Source organism: Hyperolius riggenbachi, chromosome 10 (assembly GCF_040937935.1).
Source record: "Hyperolius riggenbachi isolate aHypRig1 chromosome 10, aHypRig1.pri, whole genome shotgun sequence".
NCBI classification, from domain to species: domain Eukaryota; kingdom Metazoa; phylum Chordata; class Amphibia; order Anura; family Hyperoliidae; genus Hyperolius; species Hyperolius riggenbachi.
In genome coordinates, this window is record NC_090655.1 from 230,124,631 (window position 1) to 230,148,526 (window position 23,896).

Genomic DNA, 23,896 nt, shown 5'->3' on the forward strand with positions numbered 1-23,896 from the left:
AAAACATACCTTAAAGTACATCAGAAAAGTCACAAAAGTGAGAAATCCTTTTTTTTGTTCTGAGTGTGGAAAAACATTCATTAGGAGAGCATGGTTTATTGAGCACCAGAGAGGTCACACTGGTGAGCAGCCTTATTTATGTTCACAATGTGGGAAAAGTTTCAGTCAGAAATCAAACTTTAACACACACCAAAGAACTCACACATTTGAGTATCCTTTCTCATGTTCTGAGTGTGGGAAAGGCTTCAGTCGAAAAGGAGGCCTCCTTTTAAACCAGAGAATCCATACTGGTGAGCATCCTTTTTCATGTGTCAAGTGTGGGAAATATTTTACATTCAGAACAAGCCTTCTTCTTCACCAGAAAAAGCACACAGAAGAGCATAATTTTTCATGTACAGAATGTGGGGAAGGTTTTTATTATGAACAAGACTTTCTTCAACACCAAAGAAGCCACACAGAGAGGTGGCCTTTCTCATGTGCTGAGTGTGGGAAATGTTTCACTCGGAAAGGAAACCTTAAAGTACACCAAAGAAGTCACACAGGCGAACGTCCTTTTTCATGTTCGAAGTGTGGGAAAAGATTCCTTCGGAAAAAGCAATTGCATATACACCTAAGAATTCATACAAATTAACATACTTTTTTTGCGTTCGCAGGGTGGAAAAGTTTAATACAAAATAAAGTATTATGATGCAGAGACATTACAAATTTTAGTGTCTTTTTTTATAATGTGCAGATTGTGGGAAAGGTGTAAAAGAGACATACTGAGACACAGGTTACAATTTTAAAGTTCAGAGTACTGGAAATATTTACATTTTCATTAAAACTCAATACTGACGTATTAAGCCATCTAGCAGAACAACTTCTCTGCTTGACAAGCATAAAAATAGTGCACTGTGATTCATGATGAATCAGCTGCTCCCTTCTGTACTCGGGTGGCAGCGCTGACTTATTCACATTTATTAAACCGTGTCCCAGGACAGCATTCGTATACCCCTGACTTCTGTAAAGTTAACTTGGCTCCCTGGGCTCTGATGTTCTTATCTGGTCAGGTCAGCTAGCAGCCTTAAATCTTGTCCTGCAGCAGCTCTGGAAGAGAGGGAGAAGGGTCAGACTCCACTCCCTCTGCTGTTTCACTTGTGAAGGGGGGCTGTTCAGACCACTTGCAGCAGAGGTACCAGGCAGAGATGGGTCTATAGATAAGATAGGAGATTCTCCCAGTCTCCTCTTTGATTCTGCCATCAATTTTGGCAGACGAACGGAATGGAGCAGCTGATTCATGACGAATTAGCTGATATTCAGTTGCAGTGTACTCTTTTTCTGCCTGTCAAGTTCTGCTAGATGGCTTAATTCTTACACTATCGATTAACATGTTTTTTTTTAAACCTGGGATTGAGAAAGTTTCTTAAGCGCTGGTAAATAATGATGTATACAGTTCACTTGTTTATTTCCTTTGTTTACTGTACCAAATTCCTTTCACTCTTAACTGACAATAAGTCTGGTCAAATCTGACGGCTGAGTGAATGGAGGGGGAATTCCCTCACATTACATCTGTTAATCCTGTGTGTGAGAAAGTTCTCAGCAGCTGTCTGTGTTTCTGAACTGTCTGCAGGAGAGCAGAGGAAATGTAACTTGTTATAAACATTTGTTATTGCATGTGTGAAACGTGGCACCACAGCTTTTCATACTTTTTTGCTTTCAGAGAAAAATACTCTGTAGTCTGATATGCAAAAAACACTGGCTGTGCATTGAGGCAGACACCCCTTTTGCAAATGATTTGTTCCAATAGAGCTAAATCCTACGCACAATGAATTAAAGCTTTTGCCTCTGATATTTAACATGAAAAGGAGGAAAATGTTTACACAGTTACTTAAAAAGTAATTGTACATTGTCATTTTAGAACACTTGGGTGTTGATAGTGTTCCTTTAAGAACCAAATTTTCTTCACAGCAAAAACGCCCCAGAAAAGTGCATCATTTTTATGCATGTAATGCAGTAAAGGATTTTTACTAATACAAACATTTCCCTTCAACACCAAATAAATCACATTCGGGAGGTTCCTTTCTCTCCTTCAAGTTCTGAGTAAAGCTAGTTTTATAGTTATACTGAACTCTGGTAGTCTTTAGAGCAAAATTGAACTGAAATTAAACTGAGGACATAAACAACGGTATCTATCATATTGCTGCTAAATATGGTTTTCTTGGGATCCAATGGTTTTACCTTATATTTAAAGAGACTCCTTAACAAAAATTGCATCCTGTTTTTTATCATCCTACAAGTTCAAAAAGCTATTCTAATGTGTTCTGGCTTACTGCAGCACTTTCTACTATCACAGTCTCTGTAATAAATCAATGTATCTTTCCCCTGTCAGACTTGTCGGCCTGTGTCTGGAAGGCTACCAAGTTCTTCAGTGTTGTGGTTCTGCTATGAACTCCCCCTTCCAGGCCCCTCTATGCACACCGCCTGTGTATTATTTAGATTAGGGCAGCTTCTCTCTTCTCTCTTATCTTTTACAAGCTGGATAAATCGTCCTCTGAGCTGGCTGGGCTTTCACATACTGAGGAATTACAGACAAGGGCAAAGCTGTTTGCAGGAAGAAAAGAGCAGCCTGAAACTTCAGTGCATGAGAACTGCAGGGGGAAAGAAACACACAAATGATCTCTTGACATTCAAAAGGAAGGGTGTATACAGCCTGCTTGTGTATGGATGTATTTTCTATGTGTGGACATACTGTACATCAACCTACTTCCTGTTTTGGTGGCCATTTTGTTTGTTTATAAACAAACTTTTTAAAACTGTTTTTAACCACTTTTAATGCAGCGAGGAGCGGCGAAATTGTGACAGAGGGTAATAGGAGATGTCCCCTAACGCACTGGTATGTTTACTTTTGTGCGATTTTAACAATACAGATGCTCTTTAAAGTGAACCAGAGGTGAAAATAAACTGCTGAGATAAAAAATTGTATTTATCCTACTCCTAAAATGACTTTTTTAGATATCCCATGGCTTTATTTTATATTTAAACATTTATAAAGTTGACTGAATATTTTGTTGCCTCTGCTCAGTAGCAGCCTTATAAGTGTCCCAGAGTTAGAAAAAGGTCAATACCTCATGTATTTTATCCAGGGCTGTGGAGTCGGTCCAAAAATCCACCGACTCCGACTCCTCAGTTTAGGATTCCACCGACTCCGACTCCTCGACTCCGACTCCTCTAATTTGCATATTACAATTTTGTTGATTAAAAGTATGTAACATGAAATTCGTCTCTTAACTGCCAACGCTTAGGAATTTTACAAGACAACTGAAGTGAGAAGGATCTGTAGACTACTATATTTATTCCCTTTAGACTAAAACTAGTCCTTGGTAAGAGTACTTGTAAAAGGTACAAACCGGAACAAAGAACATCTATCAGGCCCTAGGCAATGTAAGTGTGGGTACATGTAAGAATGATGTGCAGGTACTCTGCAGGGGAATGAGGAGATTCTTCCTCTATTACACATTCTTCATGCACAATCTGAACCAGGTTTATGGGTGACAGACAACACCTCTGTGTTCAATGTGCACAGCATTCTCAGTGGATTCCCTGCAGCTCTGTGGTGAGTGCATATGTAGAGTATAGTACTACTGCATAACAAAGTAAACCTGAGACAGATGAAATTAAAGTTTTATACATACCTGGGGCTTCCTCCAGCCGCCTTCAGGATAATCAGTCCCTCGTTGTCCTCCTCCACCACCTGGATCTTCTGCTAGGAGTCCAGGTATTTGAGCCAGTCGGGCATAGTGCGCATGCACACACTCCGCCGCCAGGAGCATACTACACCTGTGCAGCACTATTGCGCAGGTGCAGAATGTTCCTGGCTGTGGGAGCGGCATGCGGCCGGACAGCGCTGACTGGCTGAATTACCAGGACTCATAGCAGAAGATCCGGGTGGTGGAGGACAGCGAAGGACTGATTAGCCTGAAGGGGGCTGGAGGAAGCCCCAGGTATGTATAAAACTTTACTTTTCATCCGTCTCAGGTACCCTTTAATTTGTAGTCACCAAACCAAATTTTAACAACATATCAAGTTATTTGATTTCACGAGCAAAGACAGTGCATACATTTGCATAAATCAGCATCAGTGCAGAATTATTTCCATCTCATTGACCATCTCTATTAGTGACACAGCTACACATCAGGCTTTATTCTTACAGCATAGATGTTATTTAGTATATATAAGAGATTCCTGTGTACACATCATATATACAGTCACAATCAGATATGTATATCTGACCTTAAAAATACGGGGACTGCTTTATTGAAGCAGCACAAGTAACTAATTTTGATTGGTTTATTTCATTTTTGTGGATTAAGCACAGCTATTACTGTATATATACTGTATATATACATTATTTTTAATGACTATTATCTGAGAAATAGAACATTTTATCATATTTTCTATTTTAATTACAGTTACAAATTCATTAGGAGTCGGAGTCGGAGTCGGTGTATTTTTTCCCGACTCCGACTCCAGGCACCCAAAATTGCCCGACTCCACGACTCCGACTCCATGACTCCGACTCCACAGCCCTGATTTTATCTCCCTCTCTTCTCAGCAGTTGTATTCTGCTAGGAAAACTTTTATGGCTGTAAGTTGCTTATCAGTGATGTTTACTATATTCCCGACAAGGTACTGACAAGACAGAAGCTGTCACTTCCATGACTAGAAATTAACTCTTTCAGGCAGCAAAATAAAGTAAAACAGCCTGATTATTAATATGTTTTGTACTGTATATACATATGTTTATCTCATCATGTCAGGTCACCTCGGGTACACTTTAAAAGCTAAATCCATGAGGTTAAAGTTTTCATTGTCTCAGCTGAATGACAGTTTTAGATGTTTTACAACCCCCATCTTGAACTATTGACTTTTTTGTGTATTCTCTTCACACACAGTTGTCTTTCTCTTGCCACTGAAGAGTTGTATAGCCTGTAATTAGTTATCAATGAGTTACTACAGTCTTACTGGGGTCCCACTAGAGAGAAACTGTAGTACAGAGCCTTGGACGTTATCCCTTACAGTGAGAAAAAGGAAATGAAATGGAACACAGTTTAGTTTTACATATGCTTGTTTATCTTTTCACGGGGGTTAATTCACAAAATAGCGGCAATACTGCCGTGCACAGACTGCACACGGCAGTATTACCCTCACTACCGCCAGCAAGTTATGCTATTACTGTGACTTGCAGAACATGAGTAGCAGGACCATTGCTATGGTAATGCACATTACTAATGGTAACACTCATTACTAACCTGCATTACCGTAGCAACAGTTGCACTACTCGAGTACCGTGGGTTGCGCTAATAGCATAACTCATGGTACTTGCTCGCGGTAGTCAGGGTAATATCGTCATGTGCAATCTGTGCATGGCAGTATTATCGCTATTTTGTGAATCAACCCCCATGTAATTTGTCAGATACTCTTTAAAGTACAACTGACCTAAGAGGAATACGGTGGCTGCCTGCCTGGCCGTCCTACTGATTCTCTGCATTTTCCACATGCTTGTGTCAGGTGTGTGCTTTAGACTCTGCTGAAGCATGAAAGATCAGGTGGATTCCAGGCAACTGGTATTGTTTAAAAGGAAATAAATATAGCAACCTCCATACTCCTCTCAGGTCAGTTTTTCTTTAAAGGGCACCTCGGCTGACACTAAATCTATAAAATTACACTCAGTAATTTGTGCCGTATACGGTCCTACCAGAACAATGCTACTAGCACCAATCAGCCCTGGAGCTGGAGACTTCCAGGAGACCTCAACCTCAATTGTCCTCTGCACCTTACAATCTTCAGCCTCCCATCTGGGGCTGAAGAAGCCCTCACATTCTACTGGATTCCAGAACAATCTCTCATGCCAATTCCAATCCTTAATTAGCTCATCTTCAGCCCTAGGACCCTCCAGGGACATAACTAGAAATCACTGGGCCCCTGGGCAAGACTTTGGATGACCCCCTTTCTCCCCTCATCTGTTGAGGTAAAATCGGATGTGGGTAGAGAGTTTCTGGAAGTGGTCCTCACAAGTGTATGTTTGCTGCAGTGTAGCAAGAAGTAGGCTTCATCCACTAGTGCCCCCTCCTCAATGCTGCCAGCACAGTCTCTTTTCTTGCCAAGTGCTGGGGCTGCTGCTCTGTATGTGCAATCAGTATGAGAGCACCCTCTGCTGAATAGACAAGACACAGAACATTTATATTGCGCTTTTCTCCTGGCGGACAAAAAGTGCCAGAGCTGCAGCCATTAGGACGCGCTCTATAGGCAGTAGCAGTGTTAGGGAGACTTGCCCAAGGTCTCCTACTGAATAGGTGCTGGCTTACTGAACAGGTAAAGCTGAGATTTGAACCCATGTCTCCTGTGTCAGAGGCAGAGCCCTTGAAGCGGTATTGTCACCATAAAAATCAAATTTCAACAGCAACTGGTCTGAGTGTATAAAGTGATAAAGATGCTAAAACTTGCAAAACTTCTTCTGCTGCTATGATTTGGAGTTATCACATACTTTAGAAGCACTGGCCCTTTAATAGCCATTGCCATTCAGCTGGATTTTCTGCTTATCGTTTATAAAATTCACAGGAATCATTACGTGGATAGCACAATACATCTGTTGTGCAAGTCAGAATCAGAATCAGTTTTATTTTGCCAAATACAGCAGAGCTATAGTCGGAATTATTTGTGGTACACATGGCATAGACGACGTAGGCAGACATACAACACATACAATTATAATAAAAAAAAAATAAAAAAAAATGCAGTAGACAAATAAAATGCTGTTAAGGGTAGAGATGGGCCGAACGGTTCGCCGGCGAACGGTTCCAGGCGAACTTTGGGGGTTCGCGTTCGCCTGCATCAGGCGAACTTTTGCGAAAGTTCGATTCGCCCCATAATGCTGTATTGAGCAACATTTTTACCCTCCATTTCACTGTCAGCAGACATGTTATTGTCAAACACACTGCTTGAGAACCTGCCCACCCTCCCTTCAAGCTAGGTCCTTTATACCATTTGACTCAGTTGTCTGCCTACACTAATTAGTTATGGGACAGCTGCTACACACTCTGCTAGGGAGATTTTAATTGGCCTCCTCCCACCTACCCTTCTACTCATTCCCTCCTCCCTCCTACCAGAGGGAGGAGGGTCTCTTCTGCCAGGGAATTATACTATTTTAAAAACCAGTATACATCATATTTGACATTTTTGTAAGATCTGACAAGATTAGCTGCATGCTTGTTTCTGGTGTGATTCACACTACTGCAGCCAAATAGATCAGCAGGGCTGCCAGGCAACTGGCATAGCTTAAAAGGAAATCAATATGGCAGCCTCCATATACCTCTCACTACAGTTCTCCTTTAAGCAACCTAATGGTTCTATTGCATTGAGCATAAATGTTAAATTTTAGGCTAGCTTCACTTACTTCTGTAGTGGTACAGTACTTAGGGTGATGTGCCCACCACACAGTGAGATCTGGGTTCGATTCCCAGCTATGGTATGATGTATACTGGTTTTTAAAATAGTATAATTCCCTGGCAGAAGAGACCCGCCTCCTCCGGTAGGAGGTAGGAGGGAGGAGGGAATAGGTTGAAGGGGAGGAGGGAAATTAAAATCTCCCTAGCAGAGTGTGTATAGCAGCTGTCCCATAACTAATTAGTGTAGGTAGGCAAATGGTATAAAGGACCTTGGTGGGCGGGTCCTCCAGCAGTGATGTGTATTTCACTCAATTAGGTGTGGCTCCAGGTATTAGAGCTTTTGAAACATGTTTTCTATCATTTTTCCAGTTGATAGAATTTTTTTAAACTTTCAAAGTTCGCCTCCCTATTGAAGTCTATCGCGGTTCGCGAACTTTTTCGCGAACCGAACCTTTCGCGGAAGTTCGCGAACAGGGTTCTCGAACCTAAAATCTGAGGTTCGGCCCATCTCTAGTTAAGGGCCCAGAGTCCATATTCGGATAAGAACCAAGGCAGACAGTGTCCGGGGCCGGCTGACCCGGCAGTTAGAACTGCAGGCCGGGCAGGGGGATGTTGGAGTTCAGTGACTGGACAGCTTGGGGGAAGAAGGTATTCTTCCGCCTGGTGGTTTTGGATGGAATAGTCCTGTAGCGACGTCCCAGCGGGAGGAGCTTGAAGTAGTGGCTGCCAGGGTGGGAGGGGTCACGGAAGATCATGGAGGCCCTCTTCCTCAACCTAGCGGAGTGGAGGAGATCAAGAGGCGGAAGCGGAGACCCGATGATTCTCTCTGCATCAGTAATGACTCTCTGCAGTTTCTGTTTGTCGCTGGCCATTGCACCCGCGTACCAGACAATGACTGAGGAGCAGAGGATGGATTCTATAGTGGCAGTATAGAAGCTGGTCAGCAGTTCCTTGGGCATGCCGAATCTCTTCAGTTGGCGCAGGAAGAACAACCTCTGCTGAGATTTCTTCTGAATTTTGGTGGAGTTGTGCCCCCACTTCAGGTTGTTAGTGAGAGTCGTGCCGAGGAACCGGACCGATGACACAGTAGAGACTTCTGTTCCTCCAATGATGACTAGACGGAGGGGGGGGGAGGGGAGGGTCCTCCTGAAATCTACTACCAGTTCAACAGTCTTTGCTGTGTGGAGAACTAGGTTGTTATCTCTGCACCAGTTGTCTATTCTCTCAACCTCACTACGATATTCGTACTCCCCGTTGCTTCAAATTAGGCCAATGATAGTGGTGTCGTCTGCGAATTTTATGACTTTCACAGAGTCAGCGTATGAGATGCAGTTGTTGGTGTACAGGGAGAACAGTAGAGTAGTACAGTAGAACTAGTATTTATCTACTTATATATGTGTTTTGTATTTCTAGGTTAGCATGGGTGTCGCTTGTTCTTTAACCATTACACTATCCAGCCACCAGCCATAGTGAGAGTCTGCCTAGTTCTGGCCATCGAACCGAGTTTTAAATTCTGTGATGGACTTGGAGAAGATACTTACAGAAAGCTAAATGGAAGACTTCTGTTGGGCTGGAGTCCTATTTTTATTAGTCAGGTTAGGTGACCAGACCCCATACCTCACTGCCATAGAGTAGGATTGGGATGATGAGGCTGTCTAATATTTGTACCTAGACTCCTAAGCATTGGTTTTAGGTTGTACAGTTGCCTTCTGATGGCATGAAAGTTACTGCAGGCTTTTACTTTCAGGGCTTCTACTGCTGGCTTAGAACTCCCTTATTGGTAAGCTCCAGCTCCAGGTAGGTGCAACACCCTCAACTCTGCTAAACCGGGGGTGTCTATCAACCTTTACAGAAAGAGCAACTTCAGTTTCCTGCCACCACTGAGGATTCTGAGGTTTCAGGTTTTAAGGAGTGCGATGCCCAGGTGTTTGGAGGGCTGATGCGCTTGAGATACAAGAGGGAACACGGTGAGTGTGACCCACTACGCGGGTACAGTATCCCTCAAGCTCTAAGCCGCAAGACGCGCTGCTGTAATAGGAGTTGCTGATGAGAGGAGAGCGGCGCCTGGGGGACTATAAGAAAGGAAGCGGCCGACCGCTCAGGAGCGGCGGGGGGAGGGGCACTACCTACCTACCTATACTAGGGCGCTATACTGGGCACTATACTAGCTATACTGGGCGCTATACTGGGCACTATACTAGCTATACTGGGCACTATACTAGCTATACTGGGCACTATACTAGCCATACTGGGGCACTATACTAGCTATACTGGGCACTATACTAGCTATACTGGGGCATTACCTACCCATACTGGGACTATACTAGCTATACTGGTCACTATACTAGCTATACTGGGGCACTATACTAGCTATACTGGGGTAACTATACTAGCCATACTGGGGCAACTAAACTCCCCATACTGGGGCAACTATGCTAGCTATGCCACCGCACCCCAACCCCCCCCTCCCTGCGCAGGACACTGTCCACTAGGTCGCACACCGCGCCCCCCCTATCAACTCCTCCCCCCCAGTCCCCGGAGAAAAATTTGGTCAGAAAGTGGTCCCCGGGCCGGAAAAGGTTGGGGACCCCTGCCCTATCTGACTGGTGAAATCAGTTTCTTTAAATATTAACAATAGCTGTGTTGTGGAGCGCAAGCCTTGACCCCTTGGTACTCTTTAACTGCACATATAAAAAGGTTGCAGCAAATATGGACGTTTTTGAGTTCCGTAAGCACAGAGATATTGATTTGGATACAATATTTATTGATGAACTTCCGATTCAAGTGAGCCTGGAGCAGGACTTCAAAGGCTTACAGAATGTAATGGGGAAAGAGTTACAAACTTGGTGGGACATTGCGTCCTTGGAGAGGTATAAGAAAAAGGAAATTGTGCCCAAAAGGTTGAGGTGGGATATCTTCCCAAATGATGGGGAAGAAAATGAGGAAAATGATGAGGAATGGTTTGAATTTTGGGAATCCTGTGGTTTGGGAATGGTGGACAGTGGTGCTCGGATACCCCTTTTTAAAATTCGAGTTTGGTCGAATTCGAATAGTAAATTATTCGAGGTCAGTCGAATATTCGATTCGAATAATTTTTACTATTCGATTCGACCTCGGACTTCGAGCTCACTATTCGAGTCGGTATTCGAGCTCATTATTCGAGCTGACTATTCGAATTGGCCTTAGCTTCCAACACTTGTTTTGAGGGTGAATGATCTTATGCACTAATGGACCGCCACTCACTTACTATATAAATCTTTATTATATCAAAGGTGATTATACACAACAATACTTTCCCTCAGACCCCCACCCCTTAAAACTCCCATCCCAACGCTGGACTAACAGGAGCGCTCCTGGTCACACCATACACATCCAACCTTCATTCATCAACCATAGAATTTTCCAATCCCTACTGGCTAAACAAATGGAGGTAATTGCATGACAACAGTTCCGCCAAGGCACGTCCGCCTATCTGTATTCACTCCGGAATATACAATGTAATGATTCCTCATGCAGCACTTTGTCACAGTTCAGAGTATGTCTTCAGCAACTGCGCCCAACCTCTGCAAATCACATATCTTTCAACGCTTCCTTATGGAGTTAATCATAGGCTTCCCTCGACACACCATACCATCATAAGCCCTCTGGCTCTCCACACGGCTGTATGGCCTCTAGTGTTTCCCTCAGCATAAAGGTATTACCTTCTCGCTGCCTCAGTTGATGGTCGTCAAGGCTTCTGACTGCGGCGTCCCACAATGTGGGCGTGGCCAATACGCTGGTGATGGAGGGCTGCTCCAGGCGTCTGCACGAAGGGGATGCATGACAGGGTACAAGCCGGCTAAACATCATACACACACAGGTACCTGTATACTGCGGGACGCCGCAGTCAGAAGCCTTGACGACCATCAACTGAGGCAGCGAGAAGGTAATACCTTTATGCTGAGGGAAACACTAGAGGCCATACAGCCGTGTGGAGAGCCAGAGGGCTTATGATGGTATGGTGTGTCGAGGGAAGCCTATGATTAACTCCATAAGGAAGCGTTGAAAGATATGTGATTTGCAGAGGTTGGGCGCAGTTGCTGAAGACATACTCTGAACTGTGACAAAGTGCTGCATGAGGAATCATTACATTGTATATTCCGGAGTGAATACAGATAGGCGGACGTGCCTTGGCGGAACTGTTGTCATGCAATTACCTCCATTTGTTTAGCCAGTAGGGATTGGAAAATTCTATGGTTGATGAATGAAGGTTGGATGTGTATGGTGTGACCAGGAGCGCTCCTGTTAGTCCAGCGTTGGGATGGGAGTTTTAAGGGGTGGGGGTCTGAGGGAAAGTATTGTTGTGTATAATCACCTTTGATATAATTAAGATTTATATAGTAAGTGAGTGGCGGTCCATTAGTGCATATGATGTTCGGAAGAGTTTGGTCCGGCCTTCCCCCACAGCTGTGAGGTTTTACTAAATAAGTAATTGATCTGTGCTCCAGATTGGAGTTGTCTGTTGAGGGTGAATGATGCAAGAAACATCTTTTTTTCCAAGTAACAACAGCAAGTGATTATGTGGGGATGTTCCTTTAAAAAAAAAAAGGTGGAAAGAGAAGTTGTGTCCAAAATTTTGTTCAGTACTGTATATTCTCCTTCTTCTTCATCTTCTTCTTCTTCTTCTTCTTCTTCTTCTTCTTCTTCTTCTTCATCTTCATCTTCTTCTTCTTCTTCTTCTTCTTCTTCTTCTTCTTCTTCTTCTTCTTCTTCTTCTTCTTCTTCTTCTTCTTCTTCTTCTTCTTCTTCTTCTTCTTCTTCTTCTTCTTCTTCTTCTTCTTCTTCTTCTTCTTCTTCTTCTTCTTCTTCTTCTTCTTCTTCTTCTTCTTCTTCTTCTTCTTCTTCTTCTTCATCTTCTTCTTCTTCTTCTTCTTCTTCTTCTTCTTCTTCTTCTTCTTCTTCTTCTTCTTCATCTTCTTCTTCTTCTTCTTCATCTTCTTCTTCTTCTTCTTCATCTTCATCTTCTTCTTCTTCTTCTTCATCTTCATCTTCTTCATCTTCATCTTCTTCTTCATCTTCTTCATCTTCTTCATCTTCATCTTCTTCTTCTTCATCTTCTTCATCTTCTTCTTCATCTTCATCTTCTTCTTCATCTTCTTCTTCATCTTCTTCTTCATCTTCTTCTTCATCTTCTTCTTCATCTTCTTCTTCTTCATCTTCTTCTTCTTCTTCTTCTTCATCTTCTTCTTCTTCATCTTCTTCATCTTCATCTTCATCTTCATCTTCTTCTTCATCTTCTTCTTCATCTTCATCTTCTTCTTCATCTTCTTCTTCTTCATCTTCATCTTCTTTTTCTTCTTCTTCTTCTTCTTCTTCTTCTTCTTCTTCTTCTTCTTCTTCTTCTTCTTCTTCTTCTTCTTCATCTTCATCTTCTTCTTCTTCTTCTTCTTCTTCTTCATCTTCATCTTCTTTTTCTATATCTTCTTCTTCTTCTTCTTCTTCTTTTTCTATATCTTCTTCTTCTTCTTCTTCTTTTTCTATATCTTCTTCTTCTTCTATATCGTCTTCTTCTTCTTCACTTATTTCTCTTTTATAATTTTTTTTTTTTAAAGAAATGCAGCTATTTTTGAGCATAATAAATAGCTAGTACCTGTCTGCACTAAGCAAATCAGTATACTGTCACTGATGACTACTACACTGGCTACAGCTAACTTAAGTTAATCACTCACTGGCTAGTTAAATACACGTATACAGTCAGTAATAGAGCAGTAGAATCAGTGAACCTGCCTGCACTAAGCACAGCAATCAGTACACTCTCTAAATTACTACAACGAACTTAAGTAATCACTCACTGGCTAGCTAGCTGAATACATGTATCAAATACAGTATAAGAGCAATGTAAGGAGTGAAAAATGCTGGGGTTTTTGGACAAAAACGCTCTTGCTTATGCCTGGAGATGCTCTCTCAGTGCCACAGAGTCTAGCAAGGATGGAGCTCTGGAAATGGCCCCCCGCTTTATACACAGGAGGGGAGGGCAGAGCCTCCCCTCCTATGATTGGTTGCTAGGGCCTGGCTGGGGGCCTCTGATTGGCCCAGGAATGTCATTTTCGCCCATTTCCACAATCACGACCTAATCATGGGTTTCTGCATCGCGATCATGACCGTGATCGCGGTCCGAATATTAGTAACCACGGAAAATCCGTGATTGAATTCCGTGATCCAGAATTGATCACAGATTCGGAAGTCAAATAGTGAAAAAAACACTTGTGAATAACGGATATTCCATGATCACGGATTGTATCCGAGCACCACTGCTTGCCACCACGTGCTAATCACGGAGCACAACAGTAACTATAATAATGCACTGAGAACACTTCATTAATCTGTAGCTGTATGCAGGTTCGGCGAGCGCAAACTCCCGTAAAATCTTGCAGCTCATGAGATGACGCCACATGGCATCGCTGAGTCACTCTCCCGCTGCCATCCTGTGTTAGGCGGTTGGGAGGAATTTTCTCGTTGTTGTGTTTTTCTTTCTTTTTTTAACTCTTTGTGGAAATGGATAAGGGATACGTCGGTATCCCCACTATACCCTTTTCACCTGGGGAGGGGATGGGCGTACGAGGGTCTGCTTGTTAAAGGGGAACCCTGGATGCCACAATTAACCCCTCCCCAGGGCATTGGCGGCCCCCACCTCCTCCTGGGCTCTGGAGGTGGGGACGAGCCCCTTGTCCATAGATTGGACAGGGGCTTTGGGTGAGAGGGCTCTCCTCCAGAGCCCCCATACCATGGCCCATGCGGGCTGATATAGCTCAGGGTGCGGAGTCCTACCCGGTCAGGGCTCCGCATTCTGGCGATCCCAGTCTGCATGGGTGACAAGAAGTGAAAGAGGCATGGGAGGGGGGACCCCACGCTGTCTGTTTTTATAAAATATATACAATGTGTATACAGAACTCAGAATGTAGTACAATGTACTATGCAGCAAAGTGTCATTTTTTTCAGTTTAAAAAACACTATTTATGCTATATGTCCAAATCCAGAGTCCTCCGAAAGTAAATAATTTCTCCACATTTCACGATAGGACTGAACTCCTGGAACATAATCTGTAAGTAGGAAACCACTTGTAATTGAATACTCTGTTTTGTAATTGAATCTTAACCACTTGCCGACCGCGCACTCATACCGCGCGTCGGCAAAGTGGCAGCTGCAGGACCAGCGACGCAGTATTGCGTTGCCAGCTGCAGGCTGATTAATCAGGAAGCAGCCGCTCGTGCGAGCGGCTGCTTCCTGTCAATTCACGGCGGGGGGCTCCGTGAATAGCCTGCGGGCCGCCGATGGCGGCTCGCAGGCTAAATGTAAACACAAGCGGAAATAATCCGCTTTGTTTACATTTGTACGGCAGCAGCGCCGTAAGGCAGATCGGCGATCCCCGGCCAATCAGCGGCCGGGGATCGCCGCCATGTGACAGGGGACGTCCCGTCACTGGCTGCACAGGACGGATAGCGTCCTGTGCAGCCCGGATCTCCAGGGGGGGCCAGGTAGGAGAGGGAGGGGGAGGATTTCGCCGCGGAGGGGGGCTTTGAGGTGCCCCCCCCCCGCAACACCCGCAGGCAGGAGCGATCAGACCCCCCCAGCACATCATCCCCCTAGTGGGGAAAAAAGGGGGGCGATCTGGTCGCTCTGCCTGCACGCTGATCTGTGCTGGGGGCTGGAGAGCCCACCCAGCACAGATCAGCAACAACAGTGCTGGTCGTTAAGGGGGGGGGGTAAAGGGTGGGTCCTCAAGTGGTTAACATACTTACCCAGAGCAATTATCAAATTTTAAACAATGTTGTTCCAGATGAAATAAAAACACAGGGAAAAAAAATCCACATTAAAAATGAAATTACTAGTATGGGATTGTCACTAAACAGTAACTAGTACAAGTCTGTGCAATGTTGGTTGCAGTTCTCCTTCTTCCCACAAGGTGCCGCTGCCACACACAGGAATTAGAGGAACCAACGGGCAGGAAGTAAAAGTGAAGTGGAAGGAAGTAGAGGGGAGACGATAGTCCAATTCCTGAAACTGGCAGGAGAGACGGTAATATTTATATATACTAACCTGTTAGTGCTGTTGTTGAGCACAAAAGGGCAGCGGCCAGAAATAGCAGATTTGTACACAGACACTGTAGAAAAAAAGGAGCTTTAGTTATTGTGTAGTATAGTTAATTTACAGCAGCCGATAGGTTAGATAGGTTGGAGTAATAAATACATAGCTCTCAGCTGTCCTTTTTTTCGGAGGGACAGTCCCTCTGTGGGAACCAAGTCCCTCTGTCCCTTTTTCTTCTTCATGTGTCCCTCTTTCAGGACTGATCTACAGATCTATGTAAATATATGTATTTTTCTATTGAAAAATGTGGTTTTAATCTACTCTAAACTGTATTCCCATCATTTTTTTAAAGGATACCAGAACTGAAATGTGACATGATGAGATAGACATGTGTATGTACAGTGCCTAGCACACAAATAACTATGCTGTGTTCCTTTTTTTCTTTCTCTGCCTGAAAGAGTTAAATATCAGTTATGTAAGTGGCTGACTCAGTCCTGACTCAGACAGGAAGTGACTACAGTGTGACCCTCACTGATAAGAAATTTTCCCTTTTTATCTCTTTCTTGCTCTCAGAAGCCATTTTCTGCTAGGAAAGTGTTTTATAATTGTAATTTCTTATCAGCGAGGGTCACACTGTAGTCACTTCCTGTCAGGACTGAGTCAGCCACTTACATACCTGATATTTAACTCTTTCAGGCAGAGAAAGAAAAAAAGGAACACAGCATAGTTATTTGTGTGCTGGGCACTGTACATACACATGTTTACCTTATCATGTCACATGTCAGTTCGGGTATCCTTTAAATAGATACATATTTGAGATGATGGATATTGGACTGTGAGGTTTTTACGTTTGGGGCTTCTCTATTTTTTTACTCCATATCTTGTTTATACATGGGTGCCGGTGTAGTGAAATTTTTTGCAACTTGATCAGATTTTGCAACCGGTTGCACTTATTTATAGGTATAGCTATCAGGAAGTGCAACCTAACCATTGACTTCAACCTGTATCAGAAAATGCAACCCAACCAAGCCCTATACTCACACAGAACCCTCCCCTTCTTGCTCAACTAATAACCACCCTGGATGGAACAATCCCCCCCCCCCCCTCTTGCTCAACTAATAACCCCCCCCCCTGAGAGAATGAGATAACAATCCCCCCTCTTGCTCAACTAATAACCCCTCCTGGAGGGTAGAATCTCCCCTCTTGCTCAACTAATTAACCCCCAGAGGGAACAATTCCCCCCTCTTGCTCAACTAATAACCCCCCCTGTAGGGAAGAATCCCCCCTCTTCCTCTCTTCCTCAGGTAATAACCCCCCAGGTGGGAAAAATCCCCCCTCTTGCTCAACTAATAACCCCCCTGGAGGGATCAATTCCCCCTCTTGCTCAACTAATAACCCCCCTGGAGGGAACATTCCACCCTTCTTGCTCAACTAATAACCCCCCTGGAGGGATCAATTCCCCCTCTTGCTCAACTAATAACCCCCCTGGAGGGATCAATTCCCCCTCTTGCTCAACTAATAACCCCCCTGGAGGGATCAATTGCCCCTCTTGCTCAACTAATAACCCCCCTGGAGGGAACATTCCACCCTTCTTGCTCAACTAATAAACTCCCAGAGGGAACAATCCCCCCTGTTGCTCAACTAATAACCCAACACCCCCCCCCCCTCCTCCCGGAGGGAACAAACTCCCCCCTGGAGGAAACAATCCCCCTTCTAGCTCAATCGGATCCGTGGTTGCAAAAAATTAAGAGCGTGTCAACAGAGAGAAGCCACGCCTACGCAGCTATAAACTGTCCTCTATGGCAAGTTGCAAAATATTATGGGTTGCAAAATCTTTAATTACACCGGCTTGATGGAAGAAACCATATACCTCTGAATGGAGGATCCATGTTTATGCTGAATTGCTCCTTGTATCGTCACTGCATTCTATAATTGAAGCCTAGGTTAAACACAAGTTGTTTTTTACAGGATTGTTTTTGCTGGTCCTTTCTACAAATTGTTATAAATACATGGACTCCTGCGCACTATGCAAAGAGAAATTATTCACTTTATTAGAATAAAATCAATTAAATGAATAAAATTCACAGTAAAACATGGTCAAAGATGTCTCTAGCAAACATTAGAAAACACACCCTTAGCTGTCTTAGCAAAATATCCTGCGAGCAATCTCACACCTCATCCACACCGCCATACACACTGCGAGATCTGGCGCAGATAATTGGACAGATCACAGGGATCGCTCCTGCAATGTTCCTGTAGATAGAGCCTCCTTATGGCTTCTAAATCAAGATAAAATGTATACAAACACCAATATACATGTGTAGATAGCATAAGACATCGGAGTCCACTTGTATTTCGCAATCCTAAATCGGTTTCATATTTTGCACAGTTTATATAGAGCAGCACAATAGCGGCATTCGATAGGAGTGTATCTCCTGGTACTCACGGCTCCACACAATTAGTGTGTCTTTCAGTACAATTCGCCGTGCTCCAACAATCAGACCTACTCGACTGCTGCGGAGCACCGGCCGGCAGCTTCCACAGTCAGGAGTATAACGGTAGATTCAGTCTGTTGCTGTGCTTGCGGCCCACAAAAAGACCCGAGAGTTGCGCTGTGTGATGTCTTTCTACAAATTGTGTTTATAGTGTCTGCTTGTGCTCTAGTGGACTGATCGTTATTGCACCTAACTACAAAAGTGTAAGTCTCTGGGTGGGTGGACAGTGGGGTGGTGTGAGTCTGTTGATGGGTGGATGGTAGGGGTAATGTAAGTCTTTGGGTGGGTTGACAGTGGGGTGGTGTAAGTCTCTGGGTGGGTGGACAGTGGGGGTGGTGTAAGTCTCTGGGTGGGTGGACAGTGGAGGTGGTGTGAGGCTCAGTGGGGGTGGTGTAAGTCTCTGGGTGGGTGGACAGTGGGGGTGGTGTAAGTCTCTGGGTGGGTGGACAGTGGGGGTGGTTTAAGTCTCTGGATGGGTGGACAGTGGGGGTGGTGTAAGTCTCTGGATGGGTGGACAGTGGGGGTGGTGTAAGTCTCTGGGTGGGTGGACAGTGGGGGTGGTGTGAGGCTCTGGGTGGGTGGACAGTGGGGGTGGTGTGAGGCTCTAGGTGGGTGGACAGTGGGGGTGGTGTAAGTCTCTGGGTGGGTGGACAGTGGGGGTGGTGTGAGTCCCTGGGTGGATGAATAATGGGGGTGGTGTGAGTGTCTGGGTGGGTGGACAGTGGGGTTGATGTGAGTGTTTGGCTGGGTGGACAGTGGGGGTGGTGTGAGTCTCTGGGTGGGTAGACAGTGGGGGTGATGAGAGTCTCTGGGTGGGTGGATGGGGGATAAGTCTTTAGGTGAGTGGACAGTGGGGGTGGTGTAAGTTTCTGGGTGGGTGGACAGTGGGGGTGGTGAGAGTCTCTGGGTAGGTGGATGGGGGGATAAGTCTTTAGGTGGGTGGACAGTGGGGGTGGTGTGAGTCTCTGGGTGAAATGAGAGTGAGGATGGTGTATGTCCCTGGGTGGGTGTAAATGGAGGGTTATTCAGCACCTATAGCACCTGTGTGACATAGTAAGATACTACAACTGACTGACCAAATGTAACTGGCAGATACAGCCAAGTGAGCACAGTCAAGCTTCCTTGCAGGCAGCCATGTTGAAGCAAAGGGGCACAATTACTAAGAATTCAAAATAATAGATATGCAGTTTTGTGCATATTTACTGATGTGCTTGGTGCTGCATCACAAGCCCCTCCTCCCCAGAACTAGTACACATCTCTTTATCATAGCCCAGTCTATAACAAAAAACTAAATAAATATCATAAATACCAATGAAAATTCTTAAGCTGAGTGTACAGAGCAGCCACACTCATGCCAGCATATGTGAATTGCAGCTGTGACACCTGAAGCAATAGGGACCAGAGATCCCATACCAAGAACAAGAAGACACACCAAAGACGTTTATATACAAAGATGTGAATAAATATGACGGGTGGATCAGCAATGCGACTACAAGTCAAACCTCAGCATCCCGTCAGAGTAATTCACAACAGAGTACGCTGGTCAGTCCATTGTCGCCATGTGCATACAGCCTCTCCAGCCTCTTCCACTGTTCTGACACAAGCAGGGAATCCTGTGCCAGTGATTACTCTACATATGACATGATGCACAGAACCCAGACATAAGAAGCATCATGTGATTGGCTACATCACTGGTCATCGCATTATGTGGGCTGGTCGTTGGTCCTTCCAGAAACTGACGGAAGGTTGCCAAGGCAACTGCTGCAGAAGGCAGGAAAGGAAGCAAAACCCATTGTTATGGCTAATAAGAAATCTCTCCCCTCACTATGTATATATTGTATATAGAGCCTTTCTATAACAGCATACATCAAGGGTCAGTGCAGGTTTAGAAAGTCATTGTATGTAGGGAATGATAAATTCTTCACCACAATATATCAAAAGCTCAGAGGTAGGTATCCGCCAAACATCACAACAAGAAAAGGCTTACCAGCTCCCAACAACCCACATTATAAGGTTGTAAAATGGCTCAGGTCACAGATAACGTCCAGGTAACATCAGACGTCGTGAAGATCCAGTGGACATCCGTATAGAGGTAAAGTTTCAGGAATTTATATAGGAAAAAAAAATGGCAATATCTAAGCGTAACCTGTTTATTTAGATAAAATTTCTTTAAAAGGTAGTAGATATAAAACCAATAACTCACATACGGGGCCCATAAACTGGGAACCCCGAAAGATTAGCGCGCATGTAATGGTCAATCGTAGATCAATAGACAATGGTGCCGCCTGTTACCTACCCGACCGGTTTCGCAGTCTTGCGTCATCAGGGGATATAAATTCCTGAAACTTTACCTCTATACGGATGTCCACTGGATCTTCACGCCGTCTGATATTCCCTGGACGTTATCTGTGACCTGAGCCATTTTACAACCTTATAATGTGGGTTGTTGGGAGCTGGTAAGCCTTTTCTTGTTTTGATGTTTGGCAGATACCTACCTCTGAGCATTTGATATATTGTGGTGAAGAATTTATCATTCCCTACATACAATGACTTTCTAAACCTGCGCTGACCCTTGATGTATGCCTGACTTCTGAACTTTTGGACATTGTTCTTCTCAGCAGCGGTTCCATTGTTCCTTTGCGCCGATATATTTGCTATTATATATTACTTTCTATAAGAGCGTTGTGGTCACCAGAATGTGTCTACAAGAATACTCTGACACCATAAAGGGGAACTCGGAAACAGAGCAGAAAAAAGTTGTTGAAATTGATCTAGAAAAAAAGTTATGAAGATATTTATCAGCATATCATTGTCTGTTTCTCCATGCAGGAGTGTCAGTGTCTAGAAGGACACTAGGACCTCTTCAAGGATATCATGATGGAGAATCAGCCGCTCCTCACGTCACCGGGTAAGAGCAGCATGGTGGTGTAGTGGTTAGCACTCTTGTATGTTCTCCCCGTATCTGCATTGGTTTCCTCTGGCACTCCTGTTTCCTCCCACAACCTAAAAACATACAGAAAAGTTAATTGACTTTCCCCTAAATTGGTCCTAGACTACAGTACATACACTATGATACGTACATAGATTTATGACTGTGGTAGAGATTATATTGTGAGCTCCTCTGAGGGACAGTTAAAGTAGTTGTCAGCCATAAAATGCTTTCTCCCTGATATACTTACCCAGGGCTTCCTCCAGCCCCTTGCAGCAGACATGTCCCCGCATCTCCACCTGCAGCCGCCGACCCGAGGTCCCCGTCGGTGCAGAGGCCGACCTCCAGGTCACCCTTACTGCACCTGCGAGAGCGCTGCTGTCAATCAAGCCCGCGTTGTTCACAGTGCACTACAAAGGCGCAGAACTACTATGCCTGCGCAGTACACCGCTGACACACTAGAGGAGGTCGGATGCTGCAGAGACGGAGACCCGGGTCTGCGGCTGTGAGCGGAGATGCTGCATGGGACATGCCGGCTGCAAGGGGCTGGAGGAAGCCTCGGGTAAGTATATCAGGGGGAAGCATTTTATGGCTGACAACTCCTTTGAGTGATAAGACATTATACTCTGTACAGCGCTGCGGATGATGTCAGCGTTATACTGTATAAATACTAAATAATAATAAGAGGAGACTTTCATTTCTTCCAATAGAGAGCAGTATAGAGGGTCCACCTAGATCCCCCATCATCTGATAAACACATAGAAACAATGAACTCAGTAAGGGCCCATTCACACTAGAAGCGCTTTTCCGAGCGCTTTGTGATTGACTAGCGTTTTTTTAAATCACTCCCATTCACTAAAATCGCAGTAAACCTCGTGTAAAAATTGCTGCGATTTCCGTGTACGCGATCGTGAAATAACAGTAATCAATCACAAAGCGCTGAGAAAAGTGCTTCTAGTGTGAAGGGGTCCTAAGTGTGTGTGTTTTCCACAGATGGATCCAGTAACAGAAACCCACCAGAGAGATGTACAGGTCCTCTTTATTTCCAGGATTGTCCACAGGAAGATCACACCATCCCACATCATGATCAGGTAGGTGGAGCTGATGATCTACCTACCTGACTTTATGCTTTATTAGACTATAGTAGGGATGATCAATGAGATGCAAATTGTTCTGAAATGATGCAAATATTTATGCAAATATATGCACCTTAAAAAAAAGGACTAATCAATTTAAACCTGGGTTTAAATTGACTGATCCATTTCCAAACTGCATACATTTTCATAAATTTGCATTAACTCGGAACAATTTGCATATCTGTGATCAACCCTAGACTATAGTCATTTCTGTAGTGTCAGTACATTATTATAAATGTGTTACATATGTTGTTTGTCTTATGTTGATGGTTTAGGATGAAGACCGGGTTGATATAAAAGATGAGTTTAAAGTGGAAGAAGAAACGTGTGTACGGGGTGATCAGCAGTCTATGGAGGATGAGGAAATGATGAGGAAGATGAAAGAGAGAGAAGAGGCATATGTGATGGGCGGTCAGCAGCTGACACAGGACCGTGGAATGATGAGTACAGTTATAGAGGAAGAATTAGAGATGTATGAGAGGGGTGATCAGCAGACTATGACGAAGGAAAGGAACGCAATGAGGACAATTAAAAAGGAAGAAGAGGAAACACATGTAAAGAGAGATGAGCAGTCTATGGAGGAGGGTGATCTTATGAGGACAATTAAAGAGGAAGAAGAGACGTGTGTCAGGAGTGATCTGCAGACTTCTGAGGAGGGTGACCTGATGAGGACAATTAAAGAGGAAGAAGAGACGTATGTCAGGAGTGATCTGCAGACTTCTGAGGAGGGTGACCTGATGAGGACAATTAAAGAGGAAGAAGAGACGTATGTCAGGAGTGATCTGCAGACTTCTGAGGAGGGTGACCTGATGAGGACAATTAAAGAGGAAGAATTACAGACGTATGTGAGGGGTGATCAGCAGAAAATGATGGCGGAGGGTCAAATGATGACGACTATTAAAGAGGAAGAAAGATGTACAAGTGGTGCTCAGCAATCTTCAAAACAAGGTCAAATGCTGAGGACTATTAAAGAAGAGAACTATTCTCCTGACATCAGAACAGGTAGGGTACCCATTACTGGAAGAGTTCAGTATTTACTACATTAAAAAAAATCCGTCAGTTTTCAGAACATTAAAAATAATCCCATTACTGCTCACCCGGCAATCTACATTATTCTTCAACAGCACACACCCCCGGCGGCAAAACCGCCATAGCGCTTTTTAACCTGAAGCCTTTCTGAACAGGTCCAGAGCTTTGTGGGTATCTGTGTTTCCGCAGCCCGACCCCAATTTGTCAGCCGTGGTCTGATTGGTGGAAGCGAGCTGTGGCAACACAGGTAGGGGTGATGACAGAACTGCAGATCTGTTCGAAAAGTCTTTGAGCAAAAAAATCGCCACTTTGGTTTTGCAAGTGGGAGCGGAGTTTACTGCGGCAGTGCGTTAGTAAATTGATTATTTAGGACACAAGGGGGTTGATTCATCAACGTAACCCTCCTGGCGGTTTATTAAAAATCCGCCAGGGGGCAGCAAACTCCCGTTCCCGGTGGGAACGCCGCCGTGGCGACGGGCGGCATGACGTCACCGACGTCATGGACGTCATTGGGAGTCCCGCACTACCCCTCAGCGCTGCCTGGCACTGATTGGCCAGGCAGCGCACGGGGTCTGGGGGGGGGGGGGGCGTCGCGGCGAAGCGAGCGGTTTGTAATCGGCGGCGATCAGAGTGCACACGCAGCTAGCAAAGTGCTAGCTGCGTGCTGCAAATTTTTTTTTATAAAAATCGGCCCAGCAGGGCCTGAGAAATTCCCCTGCGCGGCATAGCCCGTGCTGTGCACGGGTTTACCGCCAGGGAGGTTAAATAGCGTGAGAAATCTCCTGTTTCCTTTGCTAATTAATCAGCCCTAGTGGCAGC

General features: G+C 44.5%; 1 protein-coding gene across 1 annotated transcript in view; it reads left to right on the forward strand.

Annotated features, from left to right (window-relative positions):
• LOC137536886 (zinc finger protein 208-like) overlaps positions 1–23,896 on the forward strand; it is a 72,675-nt gene that overhangs the window by 35,014 nt on the left and 13,765 nt on the right. The window contains exons 8-11 of the mRNA XM_068259068.1: positions 85–520; positions 9,277–9,391; positions 21,906–22,003; positions 22,324–23,050. Coding sequence (XP_068115169.1) covers positions 85–520; positions 9,277–9,391; positions 21,906–22,003; positions 22,324–23,050 — 1,376 coding nt within the window. The remainder of the gene's footprint in view (positions 1–84; positions 521–9,276; positions 9,392–21,905; positions 22,004–22,323; positions 23,051–23,896) is intronic.